This window comes from Aulonocara stuartgranti, assembly GCF_965226115.1.
Source record: "Aulonocara stuartgranti genome assembly, chromosome: 16".
NCBI classification, from domain to species: Eukaryota; Metazoa; Chordata; class Actinopteri; order Cichliformes; family Cichlidae; genus Aulonocara; species Aulonocara stuartgranti.
In genome coordinates this window covers 27,384,970-27,412,117 of record NC_138952.1, presented here as the reverse complement: position 1 = coordinate 27,412,117, position 27,148 = coordinate 27,384,970, and the positions used below count along the sequence as shown (strand labels likewise).

At 41.3% G+C, this 27,148-nt stretch overlaps 1 protein-coding gene across 1 annotated transcript; it reads right to left on the bottom strand.

The window, feature by feature from the left end:
- Positions 1-2,453: 2,453 nt before the first annotated feature.
- On the bottom strand, positions 2,454-27,148 carry LOC309691585 (amine oxidase [flavin-containing]-like). Its single transcript, XM_082509364.1, has 15 exons — positions 26,946-27,148; positions 25,305-25,399; positions 24,897-25,034; positions 13,570-13,674; positions 13,358-13,449; positions 12,306-12,447; positions 11,109-11,258; positions 8,679-8,838; positions 8,503-8,599; positions 7,975-8,028; positions 7,832-7,889; positions 7,646-7,743; positions 6,077-6,188; positions 5,074-5,136; positions 2,454-4,640 (listed from the first exon to the last, which is right to left on the bottom strand). The coding sequence occupies exons 1-15, from the start codon at positions 26,998-27,000 to the stop codon at positions 4,485-4,487; spliced, it is 1,575 nt and encodes a 524-aa protein (XP_082365490.1). The 5' UTR covers positions 27,001-27,148; the 3' UTR covers positions 2,454-4,484.

Below are 27,148 nucleotides of genomic sequence, written 5' to 3'. Positions count from 1 at the left end.
CTTCGTGGCTTCTAAACCAACCCGTCATCCATGTCATATATCTCTAAAAATTCATATTTTAATGATAAATTGTCAACACTTGACAATTTCCCCATCTCTTCTGAACAAAACGATCTAAGAACGACCGCTCTAACCCCTACGGTTAGGTAATTATGGCCATTTGTTTGAGGGGAATCCTCACTATGAGAAATAGACTACAAAAATCCTGTTTCTCTGTGCTGCGTGTGTACACCTGTTTTGGCGGGGAAAAGTACACAGCCTCTCTGATTGGTGGATTCAAATTCAGCAGCTCCGAGGCTGCTTGACTGACCTAGAAACTTGCTTCTCTCTCCCTGTGTGTGTGTGTGTGTGTGTGTGTGTGTGTGTGAGTGAGTGAGTGAGTGAGTGAGAGAGAGAGAGAGAGAGAGAGAGAGAGAGAGAGAGAGAGAGAGAAAGACCCTCTTTAGGGCAGCATCTCATAGTTTGATAAAAATATAATATATTCAGAATGGCTGACTGGCATAGACCCTGTGTGTGTGTCTCTCTCTTTACATTTCTGAATTTCTTTTTTTTCTTTTTTTTTTTTATTTCTTGTCATTTTACTTTTCCAGTATTTTCACTTAAGTTATTACTGTTCTGCTCAATCATAGTATTTGTTCTAAATCATTGTTATTATGCTATATTGTAGTATTTCTGCTAAATCATAGTATTTCTACTATATTATATTTTTCTTTCTAAATATAGCATTTCTGCTATATAATTGTATTTCTGCTATGTTGTAATATTTTTGCTAAACTAGAGTATTTGTGCTGAAACATAGTATTAATTTAAAATTACAATATTCATAGTTCATCACAGTGTCTCTGGTAAATCACAGTATTTCTGCTATGTTGTACTATTTTTCTAAATCATAGTGTTTCCGTAATGTTTAAGTATTTTTGGCTAAATATATATTCTTTCTGTTATCTTATACTATTTCTCCTAAATTCTTGTATTTTTGAGAAGTTATCATGTTTCTGGCAAGTTACAATATTTCTGCTAAGTTCTGCTATGCTATTGTATTTCTGCCAGGTATTATGTTTCCTCTAAGATATTGCAGTTCTGCAAAGTTATTACATTTTAGCAAAGTTCTTTTGCTTCTGCAAAGTTTTTATAATTTCTGCAACTTTTCAGCTTTTTCAGCTAGGTTTTGCATACAGCTTCAGCTTTAAAGCATCCACACTGCATTTTCGCAGGAAATGCAAATTTTTCTAGTTATATTTACATGCTTCCAGCTCCCGTTTCTGCTGGATGACAGCTCCTACTTTCCCACTCTCTTTTTTTCTCCCTCCTCGCGCTCACAGACACATAACGGGTACAGTGTTGCCAACTCCTCAGTAAGGAAAATCGCTATTGGCTGTTCTAAAAGTTGCTAGAAGTCGCTAAATGACGTCATCGCCTAATTTGCATAATTGGTCATGCTAATCTAATTGTAACCTATGTTGTTGGAGAGAGAAATAACATCGTGGAAGAGACATAAAGTGAGTAAAAAACGTCCTAAATGCATTTAGAGTTTATTTAGAACTACAAATTAAATTTCTTTTAGCAATTATTGTTTTTTTTAAATGTCACAATTCCAACCCTGCTCCTTTACCTGGGCTTGGACCGCAAAAGTGACCCGAAGTAGGCACTCTGGTGGAGTTACTTTGTGTGTGTGTGTTTACAAGTAGTTTTAAACCTTGTGATCCACAAAACAGCATAAGAGTAAAAGAGTAAAAGAAGAACTGACTGCGTTACAGCACCCGCTGCTTGTTGAGAGTAAAAGCGATACGCGCTTGTACGTCTTTTTTTAGCGACTTTTTTTTCTAAAAAAAAGTCGCTAAGAGGTCTGAAAACTCGCTAAATATAGCGACAAAGTCGCTAAATTGGCAACACTGAACGGGTATGGCAGTCCATTCTCCCAGCAGCACGGACTACACTGCCCATGAGGCTACATTCTTTAGGGCTATGCCTGTAGTATTCTGTGTAGCTTAGCACAACAACAACGAAAAGGCGCTCTCTCACCCAGGAAACGCACAGTCTCAGAGAGAGTCACCCTGTAACCATGGCAACCGTAAAGCTGCCGCCTGGAACAACAGAACATAGCTGTCAAACAAAACCCAAACAGTCCTGACCCGCGACAATATGAAACAGGAAAATACTGCCGTGTAATCCATTTATTTCAATAAATTAACTGTATTCTAAATACCACCTTTTTAAACCGTAACTGTAACGGAATACAGTTACTCATATTTTGTATTTTAAATACGTAACAGCGGTACATGTATTCCGTTACTCCCCAACACTGTTTACAAATGACTCAGTGTCTTTTTTTTTGGAATTCGACTAGCTTTAATTAATATTATTTTTTACATTACTATTACACCGCTGTTTTCACTCCGTTGGGCTGTAGCTCTGCTCTGAGTCGACATAATGACACACGACACCAGAATAAATCAGGTTAAGGTGAGTAAAAGATTTATTTCACATTTTGTTAAATATCACCAGCTTTGTATGAGGAATCAAAGACATCAAAGAGCAGGTCACAGGAATAGTTAAGAAGGCTCATATGCACAGAGGGACAAAGGAAGGGGGGGTATCTCCAGAAAAACCCCATAATGAATAACGCTGCATCACGTCTGCTGATGGTTTGTTGTGAGTGCTGTAGTTTGTTGTTGTTGTTTTTCGACAGGGTGGATGGAATTTGCTGGCTTTGTTTGTTCAGCCAACCATAAACTCAAACACTTTTAGTGATGGTTCAAAAAGTGACATTATTATTCAATCATTACTTCTAGAACTGCACATAAAACCTGCACTGGGACTGAGGGTCAGACGGGAGAGGGACACCACAACGAGGGAAGAAGCGCTGCAGGGACAACACGAAGCACACACGGACACAGAGATAAGCAGAGGGATCACCTCAACAGTCTGAGCTCTGATGCTGTGTTTTTACACCCGGCTTTACCTGAGTCAAGTTTGCAGTGAGGACATAACTCAGGTAAGGGGAACTTACCAGAGGGAAAGAGGGATGAGGGCTGAGAGTGTCAGAGTCACAGGCACTTGCGATAAAATGACAAAAACGCTATGATTTCCATTAAGGCACAACAGATAAACTACACTCACAAACATCTTTGGGACAAGAACAGCATGATTCTTGTAGTGGGCATAAAGAGCTGCACACAGAGGACTGTGCAGCAGGTTGGCTTTCACATCTACACCCCCGACAAATGATTTTACCCGGACAAATGATTGCTGACGACACTGACGACATCCCCTTTGTAGCCTTGATGATAAGTTTTGACACCTCAGCATATATCAATAAAGTTGTGGTTTGAAGACAATCAGAACAGTTTCTGGGTTTTTCTAAGTCTAGTTGCACAGGGAGAGACCACCCGCACTAACTTATGATGCACACCAGTCGTTTTGTTCTATAAGCCTGAAGCATTCAAGGTCACTCCTGGTCGATTTATACAAGCGGGTAAAGAGTTAAAACAAGTAACTATAACTGAGAAGTGTTTAATTATTCTTTATAATACGGTAATCATTATTGTCACCATTAGTTTAAGGATTTCTTATTAAATTTATGGGTTCAGCATTTAGACTGGCACCGTCTTAATTTTTGGTGGCCATATTTGGTAGCCCGTGTTTGCTGATACCTAAGACTTACTATAGTTTAAACAGAGGATTTATATGAAAGGAGTCACCATGAAGGAGACAATTAGCTATACGAATTCAGTAATTTCATATTAGGGCACATAATTTGCACTTTGGGATTTAAATAAAATTAAAATTTAAGAGAAACAACATTGCCCATTTCACGCAGTACCAACTCACTTTAGGTGCTCTTTTCTCTTCTGAAGTCACTGGATTTCATCAAACAGCTACGGCTGCTTGGCCAGAATAAATTGGCACCTAAAATAGGCAGCGGTAATTAGACACACAGTGGAAACTCATGCACACGCGCTCGCAACTTTGTACAGAAACTTTGATGCCACACACTCACGAACGCATGCTCACCGAAGCATGCGACACAGACGAGGCTCATACACACAGTAAGCATGGCGACTTTTATAAACTCACATATAATCGACACAGTGGATTTCATTGGCATTGTATGGGATAGTAATAGTGACAGAGAAGGTTTCCCCTTACGAACTGATTCTGATCTTTTTTCCTTCATTGGTTTCACAATCTGAGTCTGCATGTTTTAAACTGAAGTTAGGCTTTCGTCCCTCCTCTCAAACACCTTTCAGTCAGCCCTTCTCACCTGCTTCATTCTCTCTTTCGTTTGTGGACAGAGTAACAGTGTGTTAGTGTTTTTGCATGAGCTGAGCAGTCCTTCTCACATCACGGTGTTTCCCAAAAAACAATGTATACCCTATGTAGGTCACTACTCTGTAGTTTGGGCCCATAAAGCACTAGAAGTACACAAGTGTCTATTGAGACGTGTTCCCTTGAGATGTGGAGGAGTGAGACGACAGGGTGGTTTAACTCCGGGGGATGATGCCCTTCTTGTAGGCCACCAAGCCAGCTGCGGCGGCAGCAGACAGGAATGTGGAGACTCCTAAGAATTTGAGGAAACCATCAACCGAAGGCAGGTTTCTCTCCCAGAAGGTGGTAACAAACGGGAGTGCCCGGATTTCCTGCAGGACGGAGGGAATGATGATATCAGATATCTGCCTTTTTCATGTGCATGATATTAACTAGATACTTGATAGATGATTTGGCAATATACAACTTATGTAATCTTGGGTCCAAAATGTGTAAACAATGCATAGGTGTCTTAAACCTGCATTTTTTTACATGACCAGCAGGGGGCAACTCTTCTGCTTGAAAATGATTGTATAGAAAGCGAGGGAGAAAATGACCTCTCTTGGTTTACAACCCCAAGAAACATTATGGTCTTGCCTGGTAGTTTTTTTCTCATTTATTACAAGATGATCTTTTTCACAGTGTCATTTATGGTAAAAAGTGTTTTGGATTCATGACGAGAGACTTCAGAGTGTTTCTCCACTGATTGTTCATTTTTTTAATCAAAGGCCAACTTGTAATTTGGTGCATAAGGACTTCTCTTACATCGTTCTCAGGCTCAGGTTGCCAGATCTGATTAGGTTGGAGTTTACCCATCGCACACATGACCTGCGAAAAGACATTGGTGGTGTCAGTCAAAGACTTATAATAATAATAAATAATGGATTGCATTTATATAGCACTTTTCTAGGCACCCAAAGCGCTTTACAATTCCACTATTCATTCACTCTCACATTCACACACTGTGAGCTACAGTTGCAGCCACAGCTGCCCTGGGGCAGACTGACAGAAGCGAGGCTGCCATATCGCGCCATCAGCCCCTCTGGCCTCAAAATTTACAGTCTAAATTTTAAACATGATACACATGTTTGAGTTTGGGTGATGTTAATAAGATAACTCTTTATTATCATTGCACAGTCATACATAGTACAATAGCACAATGAAATTGGGGAACTGTCCCACGTTGGCACTACATACAACACGACACGACACATCAACTTAACTTAAGTAATAAAAAGAAGAATAAGTGTATGTTTATGTTTAATGCACTCAGATAATCTACTCAGGCTTGACTGGCCTTTACTGTAACTGACCTACTCTGCAGCAGAGCCAGAGCTAAGAAACATGGAGGAACATGAACACATGGGGGAGTATCTTAGGAAACCAAACCTAATGTTAATGCCTTGGAAGAAGGACATAAAGTGCAAGCAGCAGGCGAGTGTCTTAAAGAGAGATTTAGAAGACTGAGTGGGGAGGACCATTTTGATTCTATGGTTTGTTTCAGTCAGCTGTGCTCAGACATAAATGAGAGGGGAGAAAAGGCGAGGATGTCATGATTTGATATCAGCTGACCCCCAGCACTGCTGGCTGAGCATCCACAACACCAGGAGCAGGCTGAGGTGTGACTAATAGGTGTGCCAGCTGCATGATTTAAGTGGTTTCCACCTGGTATATATAAGTAACCTGCCTCTAAGGGTGTTTAAACTGGTAAGAACTGGTATTTGCTAACACGTAGCAGTGAAAAGCAGGTACTTAAATGCTCTCTGACCTCTCTGGCTGCTCTCTCTCCAGCTTGTACGGCCCCCTCCATGTAGCCACTCCATTCGGTGGCCGTCTCTGTGCCTGCAAAGTACAACTTGCCCACCGGCTCTCTCAGCACTCTGAAGAGCAAAAAAGAGAGAAACAGGAGAGGCTTCAGAGGTTAAACTGGTTTACAGGTTTTAAACACGTTTTATTTTTAATGTATGCACCAGCATTGTACTGATTCACTTCATTTAAGAATATAATCTCACCTGAATAAGTGCAATATGGGATTATATAACACAAAGTGAATTTCCTTTGGATTAATCTTCCCACCCCCACTGTGCTCAACGTAAAAGAACCAAAGAAAGGACTTTTTCTTTAACTCTATTTCTTGCAGGGCCATCCGGTATGTGAAACAGTTACTCTGTATAAAAAAGCACAATGTTAGGTTTCCAACTCCAGCTTACTTTTCATTGTGAGTGAGAACACATTTGCACATCTGGTGAGGACATTTAGACATGAAATATGGTTCACATGACGATTAACAAGGAGTTTCAGTTTTTCATATGGAGGTTAACAAAACTCTAATAGTGAACATATGCACCACGATCTGTACAACAAGCAGCTTCGACTAATAAATGAAACCAGTTGCAATCTATCAGATACCTGCAAACAGCCACGGCACTGGATTGTGTTTTATAGATTTAATGGGCAAATCCTGGGGACACGTCCTGCTGTACTGAAAATGCATTCATTTGTTCACACTCCAATAAAACCCATGAAATGCAGCAACAACACCATTCAGTTAGGAACGCCTCCAACAGGACCGGTCAGTTTTTTTCTTTAAAAAAGATGAATTATGAGATCACAGTATTGCTTGTGTGGTAAACATAATTATCCAACACAAAGTGTTGTGATCTCAGTGAGTCCCCTCTGGAACTGTGCACAGACAGGCAGGGTCATTTTATGGAGTACGAGTGGCGCTGATTTGCAGAAATAAGTGCAAATCCTGCTGAAACATATTGTGGTGAGCTCAGGCGAAATAGGAGACAGAGACTGTTTCAACCTGCTGTTCCTGCGCTAGCCTCAACGCTAAACTACAGGAAGGACAGCCTTTTATTAGGAATGCCCTTTCACACACAGCAATAGTGAGAGGTGCTCAAAATCACAGTGCTCTGCCAGCCACACTAAGCACAGAACACACAGCTACAGTAATGTTACATACTAACAACAGCAATGACAAATCAACACATGTTAACTGTAGCAGCCGTTATAACGCTACAACTTAGAAACATTAACATCAGGTATAGACCCATAAGCCTTTGGGCCAGCGGCCCCTCCCCCTAGCCCTCTACATAGCCCGCACCTGAAGGGGTCAGTTGTCCCCAACAACCCCATCACCCCACACAAAGTCTTTCAAATGTCCAGGGGCCTTCTTTAGGCGAGTCGTCCGGGTGAGCCTGCTACAATACATTAGCCATTAATATCCAGGAGCTGACACATTCAAATAAATTAAGTCAATTGAAATGAAAAGATCACACTTTCATATTTATGTTTATTTTTTTGTGTGTGTACACGTGTGAGAGAGACTCACCTGCCAAACTGAGTAAGGATTCCTGGGGGGAAATAGGCTGTGTAGCAGCCTCCAGAGTACTCCTCTTCACACCAGTTCTTCTCCTCATAGTGCACCGGCTGCAGGAAACAAGCAGGCACATGAGCAGTCAGTCAAGTGATTCCACAGTATCCACATGACTGTGTACCACTCTGCACCCAAACTCACATGCAAAGCCTCATCTGTGCCCAGCACTTTGGAGTAGATCTCACAGATCCTCCTCAACCTAAACACAACAACACAGGAGTTGGGATTAAACTGATCTCACAGCTCGTGAGAGTTTTTTTCCATCTCTGTCCACTGGTGTCTACCTTTCTTCCTTGGACAGGCTTGAGAGCTTTCTGCACTTGTGGGCAAGGATGAATCTGGGGGGGAGAGTGAAAAGAGAAAACACTACATGAGCATGTGTGGCTGGTTGGATGACTTTATCACTTGTGTTTAGCTCCATTCAAGCACAAGTCCTACACTGTATGGAAATTCTTGTAGGAGCTCATGCGAGAATACTAGGTCAGAGTCAGATGGTAAAGCTGAGACACAAGCCTACAGGCCAGTCAGTAACCCTCTGATAATCAAAGGTCGCTAGTGAAAAAAATGTGTATTCCACCCTAATGATGACTAAAGCACTCATCATGGTGCAGCATTGTATACTTCTTTGGGGCTGCTGATATCACTTAGCGCTATCTGGCAACCTCCAGTAACCACTTGCCAACCAATCTTATAACTCAGGTCTGAAAGCTGTCCTGCGACAGGTAAATATTTTTGGCGATGTAGTGTACAATATGGAATCATTATACAAAATATACACAATTACAGAGAACTGTTTGAAGCTCTGTACCAACCCCATAATACAAGGTACAGTCCCATCAGGCTTTGTGTCATCCAGGGTGAGACCGATGGGAGCGCCCTCCTCCTCTATCACCATGCTGCCGCAGTAACCTGGTAACACAATAAAACGTTAGAAATGGCATCATCTTGAACAGCATTCGCTCTCTCTGTGTTTTCACTTCCTGCGTACCCTTTTTCCTCCAGAAGTTCTCTCTGTAGTAGACCATGCACTTTATGACAGAGCCCATGGGAACACGGTTGATCAGCTGGTTCCTCAGCGGGGGCAGCTCAGGGTTGAAGTGCATCTTCAGATTCAAAGCAGGTGGTGTGGCCACGATCACATACTTGGCCTAACACAGAGACAGAGACAGTACACAGTGCGTACCAATAGTCTGTTTATAACTGAAAGATGTGACCCAGAAGTATCTGCATGTAGTCATCAGCCATAGTAAGAGATGTTGCAATTCTCCAAATACTAAGGAAAGAGGCTTCAGTGCTTCCTTTAATATAGGATACACTGGACTATCCTTTATGAAAAGAGGGGAGAAAATGCTGTCCCATAATTCATTACAATGGAACATCTGACCATAAATGAAAACATTCAACCTAATCAACAAAGTAACACAGATCATGTACATTTTAACTGCTTTTTTCCAAGCAGCCAGTAGATGGCAGCCAAAGAGCAGCAGTGCCAGTGAAGTTTGTGAGTAACACTGTGAAGCAGTTACTGTTTTACAGATACATGGATGTTTCATATTCAGACTGCATTATCTCACATTACCTAGTGTATAAATATAGTATCTGTTTCATTTCCTAATACATAATAAAATCAAACAAACACTATAACAGTTATTTGAAACATGGCTGCAGTAACAGGAAAACAGGAAAAGGAAAGTCCTGCATTCACAATCTACTGAAACATAAGAGCAGCGTCATTATTCATTATCTTATCAGCTCGTTAACGGTGATGTATCCATATAAGCAAAGTCATTCTGACTATTTGTTTTGTGGGCCATTTGAAGGTTGGGAACCACTGGACTGAACTAATCAATTGTGTCTACAAACCCAGTTTCAGAAAGTTGTAACATTGTGTAAACTGTAAATGAAAACAGAATGCAGTGACTTGCCGATCTCAGAAAGCCATCTTTTATTCACTTATACAGAAAAATATCAGAAATCTACTATTATCATTTACAGAAACAAAAAGCTCACTTTGAATTTGATGGCAGTGACATGTCTCAAAGTGACACGACCAGCGATAAAAAGAGCATCTCAGAGATGCTCTGCAAAAACCCCCAAAACTGTGTCTACAAACTGTGGAGCAATTTCAGAAAAATGTTCCTCAACATCAAACTGAAAAGAATAATATCATCAAAACATTCCAAGAATCTGGAGGAATTTCTGTGTGCAAAGGATAAGGCTGAAAATCAATAATGGATGCCCGTGACCTTTGGGCCCTGCTGCATCACTGCACTAAAGCAGGCATGATTGTCATGAAATCACTGGGAGGGCTCGGGAACACTTCTGGAAATCACTGTCTATGAACACTGTACTGTTCACAAATACAGGTTAAAGCTCTATCATGTGAACATGATGGTGAAACACCGCCATCATTTCTGGGCCAAAGCTCATTTTAAACAGACTGAGGCAAAGTGGAAACTGTTCTGTGGTCAGAGAAATCAACAGAAAGGCTTCAGCAGAAGTAAAAGAGTTGGGGTGTTGAACCGGCCTGCCTGCAGTCCAGACCTTTCACTAATTTGGAGCATTATGAAATGAAAAAAAAAAAAACAGATATATGACGGAGAGCCAGAACTGTTGACATATATAATCAAACATGAATGAGACAACTTCCTGCTCCCAAAGGTTTAGTACCTGCTCTCCTCAGTTGCTGAGGAGGTGTTAAAAGAAGAGGCGATGCTAAACTGTCTTAAACATGGCCCCAACGCAACTTTTTGGAGAACAGTTGCTGCCATCAAGTTCAAAATGAGCCAATATCCATTTGCACTTTCTATGCTCCGTTTATGAGATTGAAAATAATTGCATTATTTTTATTTGACATTTTTACACAGCATCAACTTTTTCAGAATCAGGATTGTACGTACATCTGCACATATATTTATTTATTTCCTGTTTTAAAATGTCTCCCTTTACAGCCATCACACAGATGAATGTGAGTTAAGTTAGATATTTCCCTCTGAAATGCAGGGACATAAAAGTACAAAGTATCACAAATTGGAAAACGTTAGGGTAAAGTATAAGAACCACCTCTCTGTGATACATGCTGATGAGGGACCTTCCATGTTGCTCTGAGTGCATTTCCTCTATTTTCCTCTCATTATTTTATCCTCACTTTTTCCAAGTTCTGCTCAAAGGGGTTTCTCTCCATCTTGTTGTAATCCCTTTGACCATTTAGTGCGGTGTGCCATGAGATGATTTGGTGCTAGATACCATTAATAAACATTAATCGAGCTCCTCGAATATTTACTAGACTGGACTTTAAATGCTCATTTCCAGCTCAATATTATATTTCTGACTAAAGCAGAATATGTAAGGAAAGACATAAAAAGTGTCCTTAAAGAATAGTACTTCAAAGGAAATACTGGTGATATACTCAACTCACCTTGTAGGTCTGCTTGTCCACGGTCTCCACCACAACCATGTCTCCGGTCTGGTCGATCCTGTAGACTGGAGACTGCAGCTTCACTCGGTCTCCCAGCTCCCTCGCCATGCACTGACTCACCTGATTCGCACCCCCTACAAACTTCCTCTCCTTGAGACACAAAGAGAGCAGAGTTCAGTGAGCACCAACAGGGAGAGCAGATGCAGCAACACTGGTTTCTATTTATATTGGGTGGAAGTGACTCTGATCCCCCTCTGGGTACCCCTCAGCAAGGCTAATAAACTCCCAGTTTGGAATGAAGCCGATAAAATCCCCTGATTTATCCTGGTGATACACACCGGTTATCCTCAGTCCGCATTCATTTCCTTCACTACAAATTTCTGCATCTTAATTCAAAAGAAACACGTTCATAAAGCCAGGCCAGCAAATGTTAAATGATGAAGATGACAGTGAGGAGGTAGAGAGGTTTGGGCTGTCAAAGCTCCGATACACAAAACCATTTCCATGTGGTTAGTGTCAACATCTCTCTCATCCCTGACCAGAAACACATTGTGTGCATTCCTCTGTGGCATTTGGATGAATTTGTCAAGCAGTCGCTGTGAAAGCACGAGCTACACCTGAATCAGTCCTGGGCGGTGAAACGAGGTGAGCCTCTTCTTGTCTTGTTTGATTAAAGACACATTTGCAGTTTTGCAGGAGGAGTGCAGCTGCACTCCAAGCAATGCATACCAATAGCATATCCATATGTTTAAGATGACTATGTGTAAATACTTCAAACACCCCTATGTATGCACCATCCACAAGGCGTGCAAGCTTTAAATGTGGAGCAAACAGGAAGGAGCCGACTGCACTACTGTTTGTCATTTGTTTACCAAAGCCTTTGTGGCTATGGGAACAAGGCCCTCAGCTTGAGGAACGGCAGCAGAAAAGACGCCCTGAGTATTCCAAGAAAACATCTTTTGTGTGGACAGCATCTTATTCAGGCCAGACTAAGGAGACTGGGCTGTGAGGGATCTCCCTCTGACGTTCACACTGCTCCTCTGAATCACTGAATGAATCTGTGTGAGAGGCAGAGAACGCAAGTCCACTTCTTGGCACGCCGAGAGAATATTCTGTTTGTTCAGACAGATATACAAAAAAACGAATTCTTTCAGTCTGTTGTTCTGAATCAGTAGGTATAATTTTGGGCAGACATACCTGTCCTCCGTTGGTGGTGGAGCAGATCCTCATTATTCCTCCGCACTGTTTGACGTACCAGAGTAACCAGAGAGCCGACACCTCGTGGGGTTCAGCGGTCACGATCAAGTTGACAAACAGTGTGGCGAAGCGACGAGCAGTTCTGGGAGGGATTACATGGAAGGTAAGAAGTCTTTAAATACTGCAGGTACCCCAGTCACAATTTTTATATTCTGTAAGAGTGTGAACAAAGCACAAATAAATCACCATGTCAGGGATTTCTGCTTGCTTGTCCTACTTTTCCAGCAGAGACTTGCACATAATCTACATTTGAGCAGTTTCAAAGTTGAACTAAAGTTTTATTTTAGTTTAATATAGGATACATTACAGGATTAATTCAAACGCTGGAGCAGTACAATCATTTAATTAGTGCAGGACTGTTGTCATTTACTTTTACAAGCTGCATATTTTAAATTTACACAGTAATTAGATTATCAAAAACATTCTCACTCACAGTGCATCATATACTAAAGCTTCTCCACCAAAAACCTCTATGAAACAGCTACAACCTTCAGCATCAGTTTTCAAAGTTTTTGCAGGGATGAGAATTCTTATTCTTATTAGTGCTGACACAGGAAGCTGTAACCATTTCCACCTCTGCAAGTTTGAGTCACTGAACTGGACCTCTTAACTGTGACTGTGGTGTTGGAGATCATTTTATTGGAATTAGCCAATTAACCAAAATTAACCAAAGAGCGTTAATTTTACTTCCAGCTTCAGTGAGTGGAATTCTAGCATTTCATGCCAAGTCTGTTGTGCAGAATGCTGCACCCATGAAACCTTAGTAACTGAGGTTGCTAACATTAGGTTATAACCTATCACTCCACCAGCCAGCCTCGCTGACTCATATGAGATATTAGAAAATAAAACGACATTTCTTTTGTTAGAGACCACCTTCAACATTTGTGTCACATGATTTAACAATAAAACTTTAAACTGGATATAAACGAGATAACAGGATGAATAGCTAGACCTATTCTCTGCACAAACGGGAAACATTTTGAACATGTTACCTGGTCCAGCAGAGTTTTTCAAAGAGTTCCTGCATGGTCATCTTGTCCCACTCCTCAGCATGGGGAGCTCTCCAGGGAGCGTCTCTGGGAATCTGAAATGCAGGAGGGTGTTCAGCATGAGTCAGGCATGTAGCAGGTGTGCAACCTGTCCAGTAAACCAATCTAGAATGCTTATTAATAAGAATACTCATTAATAGTGAGAACTGCTTTACCTCCTCGCCCATCTTATCCATTGTTCTAAAGAGGTTGTTGAAGTCCATCAAAGCGATGGGGTTCCACATGGGAGGCAAGGAGCCTTTGAACGGGTAAGACTTTCCCTGTTGGACACATGATTGCGGCCATCATCACCAAAACAATATTCTTCAATCATCAAATAACCATTGCTTATAAAAGCTGTGCTTAATGATGGCAGCATTCAAAGAACAACATTTCAGCATTTGCCATTAAAGATTTGTTTCAGTTGACCTCTAACTGACCGTGAAAGCAGTTTGAAGAGTGGTGGAGAAAGTGGAGTAATAGCTTGTGCAATGTTTACAACTGAATCAGAGATACTGAATCATTAAATGTGATAAGAGTAGCCATAATCTAAAGCCATAATTTTTATGCCTGGTCTAGTTTATTTCTGCATTTCTCAATCACACACAAAGACATACAAACACAGAGGTGACAGTCAGGGGTAGATGCAGTGGGTTTAAAACCACTAAAGTGTTGCCACACCACAATTGTAACTAGAGATTCATTTTTGTTGCTTTCTAGCAAAGTTCCCTTTGCTATGTGGAGGATAACAATGGTTTGAGTACATTCATTTATGTGTGTTGATGGAATCTCAAATAATCTCTCTAGCGAGATTATTTGAGAGCTTGAGTATTGAGAGCTTTGCTTGACAGGAACATTTATTTCAAACCTTATTAAACACAAACTTCTTTGAAAGAGAAAAAAACTGTCTATACATCTTTGTGGAAATGCCCAAGCCTCACAGAGCTGTCAGCTCAGAGACAATTCTGGAATAACACTTACACTGTACTGTCTTGGTCTGCAGCTGCAGCTTAAACTAATAATGTCTCCTATTATTTACAGTCTCCTAACTTATTGTGTTGTGTAATGTAATACCACTGTAATAGAGCCAAAGGAAAAAACAAAACAAAAAGAATATCAAAATTGTTTAGTTCTTCATTTCATTGTAAAACAATGCAGCTGTAACTGCATTATTACTGCATTAAAGGAGACTGGAGGCATCAAGGTGGCACGGAGGGAGGTTAGCCAACTATCGGAGATGCAGAAAGGTGCGACAAAGAAGGTGCCTAAGAAGTACAGCAAGTTGTCCAATACCTGAGGCCTTGGAAACTGCCAAGCAAAGACTCACAGCCTTAGCCAGCTGCTTAAAGAGGTACACCAGAGACATAGAAAAACACCAGCTACTGGTAGACCGAGCAGTCAGCCGAGACTGCAAGACTAGGCTGACAAACCTGTGCACTCCCTGGATTGATTACAAGAAGGCCTACAACTTGATGCCCCACAACTGGATGCTGGAATGCCTAGACCTGTACAAGATCAACAGGACCCTAAGAAGAAACTAAATGTAAATTTATCAGGAACTATCAGGAACTCAATGGGGATGTGGTGGACAACACTAGAGGCCAACTTTAAGCCCTAAGGTTGTATGCTAAGCTTAAGGAAGGAGGTCAGAGGCTAGTTAGTGTCAGTACCACAGTGGCTGGACAAAGCTGGACTGAAAGACAGCACAGAGGCGCTAATCATGGCAGCACAGGAACAAGCATAGAGGCTGGGCTCTATCACCCCAGGCAAGACCCCAGGTGCAGGCTGTGTAAAGATGCCCCTGAGACAATCCAGCACATAACAGCAGGGTGCAAGATGCTAGCAGGCAGGGCATACATGGAACGCCATAACCAAGTGGCCGGCATAGTGTACAGAAACATCTGTGCCGAATATGGCCTGGAAGTCTCGAGATTAAGATCCTGTCCTCAATGAGAGGACCAAAGAACGCTACTTGAAGACAAAGGTGACTGTACTGCAGAGGAGGACTTTATGACAACCATCTAAAGATAAAGATTTCACAGAACCACAGAAAATGCTAATCACTGCCCTTAGCCTTTTACCCAAATTATATTGTACGCTCTTATCTGACTTTGAAACAAACATCTATTATCAATAGTTATTTTACTGCCTATTGTAATATACAGTACTGGGAAAATGTTTGCTCTTCTTAATTTCTCATTTCTTAAACTACATTTAGTTTTAAAATTTAGTAAATTATTATTAGATTCGATTAATTAATACATTAATTTAGTAAGGAAAAGGCTAAACAAACCTACCATGTCCTAAATCGTGAATTTACTGTGATCAACCACATTTTTTGGAAAGTTGAACTTTGGAAAGTTCAGTTTCAACTAGCCACACTCAGGTCTGATAACTGCTGAATCCAGAAATCACTTAAGTAGAACCCGTCTGACAAAGTAAAGTAGGCTAAGCGACACGTCATGCCATGATCTGAAGAAACTCAAAAACAGCTGAAAGACTAAGCTGCTGACAACTATCGGTCTGGAAAACCATTTCTAAGACTGAGCCAAGTGGAGAGCTGTTATTCACAAATGGGCTACTAAAATTACTCCAAGAGTGCATCAATGATTCATCCAGGAGGTCACAAAAGAATCCAGAACAACATCTCAAGAACTGCAGGCCTCACCTGCCTCAGTCAAGGTGTTTGTGATTTACCAACAACAATTTTAAAATTTTAACACTAACACACACACACGGTATAAAAATATAGGTAATAAAGACTGATTGCTGTGAACTGCCGATGCAGGGATTGGTTCCCAGGTGTAAGATAATAAATCATATCTAAACACCACCTCTGAAGTCAGTCTAAAGATTTCTTGGATTTCTATCTTGCAGAGCATTCATTATGTGAGAGACCAACATACAATGCAAACAGTTTTACATTATCTGATGGTTTCACTGTGATTATTATAGCATTCTAAGATCTGTTCAAGATCTGTTTTGTGTATATATTGTCATAGTGTTTTCTTTGTCCTTTGTCAGACTGTCTGTGTCTCATGTCTCTGTTCCTGTTTGCTATCCTCCAGTGTTTGATGCGTCAAGTGTTTTGTGAAATTTTCAGATTCTGATTATTCTCTTGTTGTTGTTTTTTCCTGTTTAATAAGTTCTGGCTTGAGAATCTTTCATTTGGCCTAATTTTTGCCACACCCATAACAGGGTAGCCAAAGCACTAGGATCCACTTCCCTCACAGCTTAATGGTAAGCTCAGTCCACCAGCTGGTAAAAGGGAAATAATTTGAGGATCCCATCCCATAGGCAAATGGAGATCATTATAGTGCAGTCATTTTTAAAATATATTTTTAGGATAGCACTTCTATTTGTTACAGCTACGAGCAGATGGAAAAACAGGCCCAGAGAGGGAGCAGGGCTCTTAACGTCCATCTTGGACCATTGTAACACTTGTTGGGTAGGGGTGGGTAGTGTTTGTTAATAGTCCAAATGGCCCAGGGGAAGAAGCTGTAGAAGCTGTTAGTGAGTCTGGGGTGTGGGACCTGATTGGTGGAGGGTCAAACGGGTGGTGGGCGGGGTCACCTGTGTTTGTCTGAGACAGGAGAATCTAGCGATGGACTCCGGGGTGGCAGAGGACAGCCAATGACTGTTTTGACAGTATTAATTACCCTCTACGCAGCGTTTCTAACCAGACAACCAGGCAGTAAGAGAGCACGTTCTCCCCTGAGGAGCGGTAGAAGCCCAGCAGGAGCTTCTGGTCCAGGTTTTTCTTCCTTGGGACAAGGAGGAAGTGCAGACAGTGTTGGGGGTTCTTTACCAGGGTGTTTACCGAGCTTGAACCTAGGAACAGGTGGCAGGGGGGATCTGAAGGGGTGGCAGAGGACAGCCAATTATTTTTTGGCAGTATTAATTACCCTCTGCGCAGCCTTTTTATTCTCAGTTGGGTGATAAGGATGTCTGGGATTATAGAGTTGAATGTTGAGCTGTAGTCCACGAAGGGCATCCTCACATAGCTCTTCCTGTTAGCCAGATGGCTCAGCGCTCTGTGAAGGGTGACAGTGATGGCATTTCCAGTATTTCCAGATATTTCATTTTTCATTTTTCCCCCAAACCACTGTCCAAAAAAAAAATCAAATCAAATCAAATAAAACCCTGAGCTCAGTGTGAGCTTTGGTAAGATATTTCTTGTAGTTGGTCATTAGGTTTGCACACATTTCAGGAGTGATTTTGGCCCACTCCTCTTTACAGAAAATCTCTAAATGCTTTAGGTTTTAAAGACCCCCACAGCACATTTTCTACAGGACTGGTAGAAAGGTCTGGTCTGGAGAATGGTTAAGCTGCAAAATGAACTTAACATTCTTCTTCGTTGGCCACTCCTATGTTTCTTTGGTGGTATATTTTGGGTCATTGTCATGCTGGAAGACTCATTCATATCTTCAGTTTTTTGGCCGATGGAAGAAGACTCTTGTCCAAGATTTTACGGCACATAGTCCAATTCATTGGCCCCTCTATACGGTGAAGTCATCCTGTACCCACAGCAGAAAAACAGCCCAAAACACAATATTTCCACCTCTGACTGTGGAGATTGTGTTCTTTAGGTCATACTCATCACTTCTCCTCCTCCAAACACTGTGGGTTAAGTTGTTGTCAAAGAGCTCGATTTTGTTTTCATCTGATTACATTACTTTCTTCCAAGGCTTCTCTAAATTTTTTGGGTGTTCACTGGCAAACTTAAGAGGGGTTTGTAAATGTGCCTTCTTGAGCAGGGGGAACCTTGTGAGCGCTGCAAGATTCGGTATATGGTAAATGGAGTGGTTCTTATACAGCACATTACTATTCTACTTGAACGCTCAAAGCACTTTAGCATGTCTAATGTACCCGTACCTTTTGATTAATAGATGACCTGCTCTACCTCCTGAGCCACATTATTCTCTAATTTTAGACCATTACAACCAGTGTGTAACCATTGGTGTTTTTGGTGACTGTTCCTAGTCTTGAGATCATTAACAAGCTCCTCCACTGAGTATATATGTTCTGTACGACCGTGTGTGGGGGGAGTGGCTAATTTAGCAGATTACCGTATTTACCGCACTATAAGGCTCACCAGATTATAAGGCGCACTGTTGAAGACTGGCTCTGTTTTCATACATAAGGCGCATCATATTATAAGGCGCATTAAGACAAACAAAAAAATAACTCGACCTTTATTAAGCTCATTCACAGTAACTCTTAACACTGTTAAGCTGTAACACGTTAAATATTGAAAAATATACTTTTTCCAGTACGGTACATTCAACTTCCACAATTCCCTCAAACTCTTCACCTTCCGTGTCTGAGTTACGGTAAACAGCTGGGCAATTTCGGCATCAAGCATGCCCGGATCCCTCTCACACCGGATTAAAAGGCGTTTAAAGTGCATTCAGCAGAATAAAACAATCGGATGAGTTAAAATTTAACCAACTCATTCACAGTAACTATTAACATTGTTAAGCTGTTAAACATCAAATATTGAACAATACACTTACATTTCCAGTTCATTCAACTTCCACAAATCCATCAAACTCTTCACCTTCAGTGTCTGAGTTAAACAGCTGGGCAATTTCGGCATCAAGCATGCCCGGATCCCTCTCATCATTATCTGAATCAGTCTCGTTGCTGTTACTTAGCTGTTCAGTGATTATTCCAGCCTTCGTGAAAGCTCGGACGACACTTGAGACTGATACCTTAGCCCAGGGGTGCTCAATACGTCGATCGCGATCGACCAGTCGATCGCAAAGGTAGTATTGGTAGATCGCATGGCATTAAAAAAATAGATGCCAGCCTATCATCCATCCCGTCACTTGATTGATACAGGGAAGCCAGTCAGATGACATCAGATTTTTTCTGACGCTTAGGTCGCTGCGCATGCGCAAACAGCGGCGCGAAGTGTAGTAAAACTGACAAGCTAGTCAGCGAGTTAACTCCAATTTTTAGCTCTCGGTTTTTTCTCTTAAACCTGGCCGTCAGCAGCTACTGTCCGGACTATGCATCCCTGGCTGATTCAATTCAGTGCAAGTCATCAGAGTAAACTCAGGTAATGACAAAAAATTTACATAGTTAATTGTGTTGTGAAATATTGGATATTGCGGTTATGCATGTATATTCATTGTAGATATAAAGAATCCTCAATATATTTATAAATAAGTATATGTTTTGGATTTTTGTAGTGGGTAGATCATTTTGACTTGGTCATTTTATAAGTAGCTCGCATGCGGAAAAAGTGTGAGCACCCCTGCCTTAGCCCAAGCAGCCACGATCCATTGGCAGATAGTGGCGTAACTCGCTCGGCGTTGCCTCCCTGTCTTGGTGAATGTGTGTTCGCCTTCTGTCATCCAATGCTCCCACGCAGCTCGTAATTTAACTTTAAACGACCTGTTGATACCAATATCTAGTGGTTGGAGTTCTTTGGTTAATCCACCCGCAATGACGGCAAGCTCCAAATTAGTTTGCTTCACTTGGGTTTTGACAGCCTCGGTCAGATGGGCGCGCATGGAGTCATAGATCAAAAGAGACGGAGATTTGTGGAAAAAGCCATCCGGTCTCTTGACATAAACTTCCCTCAGCCACTCGCTCATTTTCTCTTCATCCATCCAGCCCTTTGAGTTAGCCTTGACGATGACGCCGGCCGGAAACTTTTCTTTTGGCAAAGTCTTCCTCTTGAAAATGACCATGGGTGGTAGTTTCTGGCCATTAGCTTGGCAGCCCAGAACTACAGTGAAGGATGACTTCTCGTTCCCTGCGGTGCGTATAGATACCGTACTGGTCCCTGTTTTCTCGACAGTACGGTTCACGGGGATGTCAAAGGTGAAGGGGACCTCCACAAGCCGTGTGGAGTTGTAGAAAAGGACCCAAAAGGCGGCAGCTCTGGTGCAGGTGAATATTTATTTACAACGGTGGGCACAAAACAGCACTGGTGGAAAAACAAGAAACCGGAAACCTAAACTGGGTAAGCTAATAACACAAACCAGAAACGAGGATGCAGGGAGGTCCGGGGAAATACACAAGAGACGCAGGGAGACCGAGGGGAAACAACACAGACGAACCAGCAACTACCATAACAGAAGACACAACTTAAATACACCCAGAGAACACAGGGAGATTACACACAGGTGGGGAACACAGGTGACACTGATAAACATAACGAGACAGGGCAGGAGTGAACACAACATTACGCATACTGACGAGAGACTGTCAAAGTAAAACAGGAAGTACACAGAGGTTCAGACAGGAGGAGAGAAAGCACGGGGAGAACACAGACATAACAGGCTGGGGGAAACATGGAATAAACACAGAGAGAGGAGAGAGCTCATAAATACACAGAGGGGCACAAGGGGGTAAGAGTCACAAAGGGAAAAACACTTAGGGAACACCACAACAGGACACCTCAGAAAACCTGGCCTAAATAAGGAGCGAAAATACAAGGAACCAAGAATACTGGACCAACATGGCCCAGGACCATGACAGAACTGAATCCTGTTTAGAAGATACAATGCCGGTTGTTCAAAGCTGTGAATAAATCTTAGAGGGAAAATTAGTGAGGGTTGAAGGAGTAGAACAGGTTTGATTTCTTTTTTGATCTTTAGAAGAAGTGGTTATAATGTAGGCTTACACAGACAGATATTACACAGAAACACACATGACAGTATTGATTCCAGGCAAAAGGCCTCAAATTCATTTAGCTTTTTGACTGAACTTAAAGAAGGACCAAAGAGGAAGGAAAGCATATATTTTGGTTAAGTCTGATAAATTAGAATTAGAAGGTATTGTTACATTAAAGGGAGCAAATGAAATAAAAAGGCTATACCAAAAACGGGTTATAACATAGGAAATGTGAGGTTAAAATGAAGTTAACACATAGGAGTTGTTTCAAGGCAGCATTTAGCTATGATGAAATGTATACAGGAGTAATTGCTTATATGCTTAAACTTAATTGATTAAAGTGGTTGTTTTCTTTTGGATCTTTTAGAGTAGAGGAACTTGCAGCAGCGACAATTTGTGTACAGGATGTTGATGATCATATAGGGAAAAATAGAGCGAGCAACCGGACGTGAAAGCAGGGCTTAAAGAGTTTTAAAGGGATGAGTAACGTTGAAGAATATATATAAATATAAGTCAATAAGTTAAGAACATAATTAGGATCAGGCTTTTGATTACAGAGTCCCAAAAAGGATAAGTTAGGGAGTTGCAGGAAAAGGTGTTTTGTTTCCTTTGCAGAAGATCGATCTCGGCGACCACAGGAGGGGCGAGGATCCTGGAGATCTCGAGGCCTGCTGAACCACCAGAGAGGGACCGAGAAAACCTAAGCTTACACATGGAGTGTTCTCGAATGGGAGCTGGTTGAGCCAGAGGACGGCTAGAGAGGGTCTGAGCGAGGACACAATGTATTGCGACCTCTGGTGTTCCAGAGGTCGAGAGAGGGAGTGTGGAGCAGGGAAATTATTTTACTGCTATTGTTAAATAATCATCATTATTACCATTGCATTAATAATATAATCTGGAGTTTATATTGCATTCAGGGGTTGAACAGTGTGTGTCTTTCAGAAAGGCTAAAAGTAACAGGACAGGAAACAGGCTTGGAGAGTTTTGCAGAAGTGAAAGTTATTTTGAGCAGCAGGCTAAGACGAGGCTTTAACAATGTAACAGATAGCTTTAAGATGGCCTTAAGATGTTATGCATACAGTTATTATGTTGACCTTGTATTTCAGGTGCAGTTATGACTATTTTATACACAATGCATATCTGTGCTTATTAAAGAGTTGGAGCTCGGTCAATTAATTGGGGGTCGGAAGCTTTGTTCGGCGCGATGTCCGGACAATCTATTGTGCAAGTGACTTGGAGCCATAGAAGGAATTGCAATACATGCTTACAAAACACTTATATATCAGGTCATTTTATATTAAGCTTTTAAGTAGAGGTTCTTGGTTAAAACATTTATTTAGTAGAAGACATACACATAGTCTCAGTGAGCTTCTGGTCTAGTGAAAGGTCAGAAGTGCAACAGGTGAATTGAGAAAGAGCATTTGAGGACAAGACACAGCAGGTTGGAGGTGAAGAGGTGACACAAAGAGCATGTGAGGTCAACACATACACACACATTAGTTAGATTTATTTAGAGGAGAGATTAGTTATGTCTCGACAAGAAAGAGGAACAATTCACTTTAAGATAAGAACGGAAAGTACCAGCCATGAAAATAGAAGATGATCTTCTGGGTGAAAAGTCATTGTGGTGTTGATCTGATCTATGTATAAAATGTATCTGTGACGCATGAAGGGGCGTCAGTAAATCAAACCCTGATGCTATAAAATATCTGTTCATGCTTTGATTAAGTCGAGGACTACTGGCTGTCTGCGTACAGAGTGTCTTCCCACACGTGTGTTCATTAAAATCATTGTTGGACCAAGAGCTTCTGGACCAAGGGTGGTTTGTACTCTCCTTCCTCAATTTTGAACCTTAACAGTTTTGACAGCCTCGGTCAGATGGGCGCGCATGGAGTCATAGATCAAAAGAGACGGAGATTTGTGGAAAAAGCCATCCGGTCTCTTGACATAAACTTCCCTCAGCCACTCGCTCATTTTCTCTTCATCCATCCAGCCCTTTGAGTTAGCCTTGACGATGACGCCGGCCGGAAACTTTTCTTTTGGCAAAGTCTTCCTCTTGAAAATGACCATGGGTGGTAGTTTCTGGCCATTAGCTTGGCAGCCCAGAACTACAGTGAAGGATGACTTCTCGTTCCCTGCGGTGCGTATAGATACCGTACTGGTCCCTGTTTTCTCGACAGTACGGTTCACGGGGATGTCAAAGGTGAAGGGGACCTCGTCCATGTTAGTGATGTGTTCTGGCCGGATCTTCTTTTCAGTGATCTTATTCTGGCAGTACGTGCGGAAAATGGCCAACTTTTCTTTGTAATCGTTTGGCAGTTGCTGTGAGACAGTAGTTCTTGTGCGGATTGAGAGATTATGCCTTTTCATAAAACGGAAGCACCAAGAAGGTCCCCCTCGAAAGTCTTGATCTGCATGTCACGTGCTACCGCTGTTGCCTTGAGTCGAATAGAGACTGTAGAGACACTTCTACCTGCTGTTCTCTGTTCAATAACCCACTGTTCAATTTAAGATAAGATAAGATAAGATAACCTTTATTAGTCCCACACGTGGGAAATTTGTTTGGTCACAGCAGGAAGTGGACAGTGCAAAAGTTATGAGGCAAAAATTAGAATACAATAAGAATAAATACAGTACACAACTGTACAGAATAGAATAAAATAAAATACTATATACAGTAGAATAAAATAAAATAAATATACAATAAGATAAAAATAGAATACAAATACAAATACTATATACAACTGAGTAAAAATACAACGATGACAGAAAGGATTATTGCACTTAGTATTATTGCATATGTATGGATGTGTGTGCTTGATCAGTTAAAGTCTTTATTATGGAGTCTGACAGCAGTGGGGAGGAAAGATGATGATAATTGATAATTTTGTCCTCTAACTGCGGCCATCGCGCCTTGTTCCCTCGGAAACTCCTTTTGGTCTTCTTTACTTGTTTTAGGTCATCTTTTTGCTTCCTCCACTTGCGCACCATGGACTCATTAATGCCAAATTGTCTCGCAGCTGCTCTATTTCCATTCTCTTCTGCATAACTAATTGCTCAAAGTTTAAAATCAGCTTCGTAAGCGTGTCTCTTCACGGGTGCCATTTTGGAGTCGTTATACACACACACACACACACACACACACAACACGGTAATGTTGTGTTGAAGCACAGTACGTATTACTCCGCGAGGCTCCTGGCAACGGTAACCGTAATGCTCCAAAAAGTGGCACTAAAAATCTTTTTTTGACAGATTTTTGAGCATAGTGTGCCACATAAAACCAGTTCGAGGTCAGTAAGCACAAAACAAAATTCATACATAAGGCGCACCAGATTATAAGGCGCACTGTCGATTTTTGTGAAGATTTAAGGATTTTACGTGCGCCTTATAGTGCGGTAAATACGGTACAGTCAAATGAACTAAAGTTAACAATGATGATAACAATGTTTTACTTTGTGTGCAAAGTAAAAAATTTGTTTTTAGTGCAAACAAAAAGATTCCCCAAAAATGCTTCAAACTCTACTGCTGATGGCAAAGAGGCTAGCTCTGTTAGCTCATGCAAAAGTTAAGCTGACAGGAAAAGTGCCAGCGGCAGAAAGTGGCAATTGAAAAATGTTGATAAAGATCCTTGTTGCCATGCCTACTGCGTGATGCCAGAAAAGTAGCAGAGACTTGGATTTCCTTTTTATTGGATAATGGGTCAGACTCAGGATATGGTGCATCATCTTCTGAACATTGTCATCATTTACTCCATCACTTAAAGTGAAGAATACATCTGGAACATGTCGTGATCTGTCACAGACTACACAGACATAACATAAACCAAGAGAGCTTGGAATAGAAAATTATCTGCAATAAAAAAACAGACACTCACATTAACATAATGCACCAAGTTCTCCTGCTCGTTGACTTTGTAGGTCTTTATGCCGTACTCTTTGGCCAGACGGAGGATGCGGTTCTGTGTCGGTCCAATGTAGGCACCGCCTAGATCAACCCACTTTGCCTCCTTATTCTAAAAGACACATACTCACAATTAGATCATGACTAAAAAGAAAGAAATGTCACAGATATTTCTGAAAAGGCTAACTGATCTATGCTTGCACTTCTACGCTCATAAATGACTTGAATATAAATGTCATTTTTTTTCTGTATGCCCATTAAAAGAAATAGATACACTATCTTGGTTGTAAAATTAAAAAGGCTGGAAAGTATTTATATTACTGTTACTGATTGTCTCTTTTATGAGCCGCTCCTACAGTAGTATTGACACTCTTTGCCTTACCTGCACAGTGAAGGTACGACCACCAACCCGGTCTCTGGCTTCCAACACTACAGGATCGAGCCCACTGGCTTTCAACAGCTTTGCAGCACTCAAACCTGCAGAAGGACAGAGACACCAACAGGACTTAAACATAAGGATTCAAGCAATATATGTGCTTTCTGTACTTGTAAAAAAAGCAATAGCAAAAGGCACACAGGGATTTTAAAGGTCTTTTAAAATAAATGACAAAAAAGGCTTCCAAAAATCCCCTTCTCAAAGAAAAACATTGTTTTTGCGCTCTATTAGATCACTCAAAACCAGATCAAGAGGATCGTTTGGAAAATCTGATAAGAAAGACAAAGATTTGAACTTCTTTGTTTATTTTTAAAGTAAATCTGGTTTCTCTTATGCTAGTTAGGACACTGTTATACCATCAACAGGTATTCCCACTTTAATTGTTTTCCGTTGTGCATTTACACTGATTAGCTTTTTGGTAGGCATGCAACTCTTAAATAAAATTACATAACATTTGCTTTTCAAATGAACTGAGAGAGCTCTGGGGAAAAAAAATAGAGGGGGGCAGGGGGGATTGAGGTTCTCAACAAATCACAAACCAGCCAACCAGCTGATCATGTGGGGAGGAAGAGCTAACAAGTAAAGCACTGAGCACTGGCTCACCAACCACAGAGTATACAGTAGATAAACAGCTTGTCATACACTGACCTCTGGCATATGGAGTATGGGTATGTCACAGGTTTTGCTGTGAGACTGGGCGGGGCAGACATCTCCGAAATCATCGGAGCACTTTTGCAAATAGGCTCGATCTTGACAAACCGACCAGATATCTGAAGATTAAACCTCTACATTCTCGGCTAAAAAAAATATTTAAACTGTATTCGGTGACATACAAACAGGGTATTTAAAGGCAAGTTCAGTTAGTTAGAGAAATGTCCAATAAAAAGACTGGCCACCAGGCCAAAGCAATGGTTTTTACTCGAACACCATTAACCCCACCCCCTGAGTTTGATGGGTGAGGTTGGCAGATAAAAGTAATTCATGAAGAGAGCCGCAGGGTCAGGACTGTCAAAATGAATTAAATAAATACATCATTAAATAATTGATTAAATGTGTTGATAATTAAATACAATTTGAAATAAATAAACACATAATTTATTCAATGTTTTAAATGAAATTAATGGGCATTTAATTAATTATTTAAACATTTATTTAATTAATTAATTTAAATTTTAATTAATTAATGACAAATTTAATTATTTATTTAATAACGTATTTCATTCATTTATTTCCTCACTCCTGGCCCTCCACACAGCTCACGTCCTCTTATGTAACACAAAGTATGCGCTGGTTGATTAGCTGTTACTCAACTTGCTCTGCTGTTGCTGCGGTGATACAGAGGTGAAAGAGCTGGAGAGAGGAGGAGAGGGGAGGTAGCCTCACGGAAGAAGAAGAAAAACACTACGAATAATGAAAAACTCTCCGTCACTCTGCACGCACGCACGCACACGCACACACACACACACACACACACAGCTTCTTCCACTGTGGAAGCTCTGTTCGAAGCTTTGGCTTAAATCAGTTTATTTGCTCAGCTCGTCCGCACAGCCTGCACACCAAACTAAAGTTTTCTAACGTGCAGCCTACCTGATATGCCCGCGCCGACCACTATAACGTCGTAGGTGTTGCTGGGTGCAGTCATGTTGCTGGGTGGTGTGTCTTCTTTCCCCTCTTGGCCGTGTCAGCTCCGGATCCAGATATGCACCCTACCGAACGTAGGGTGCGTATCTGGATTAAAAAGCGCCGGGCAAGCCCACTCCCTGCAGAGACCGCCCACCCATAGTAAAGCC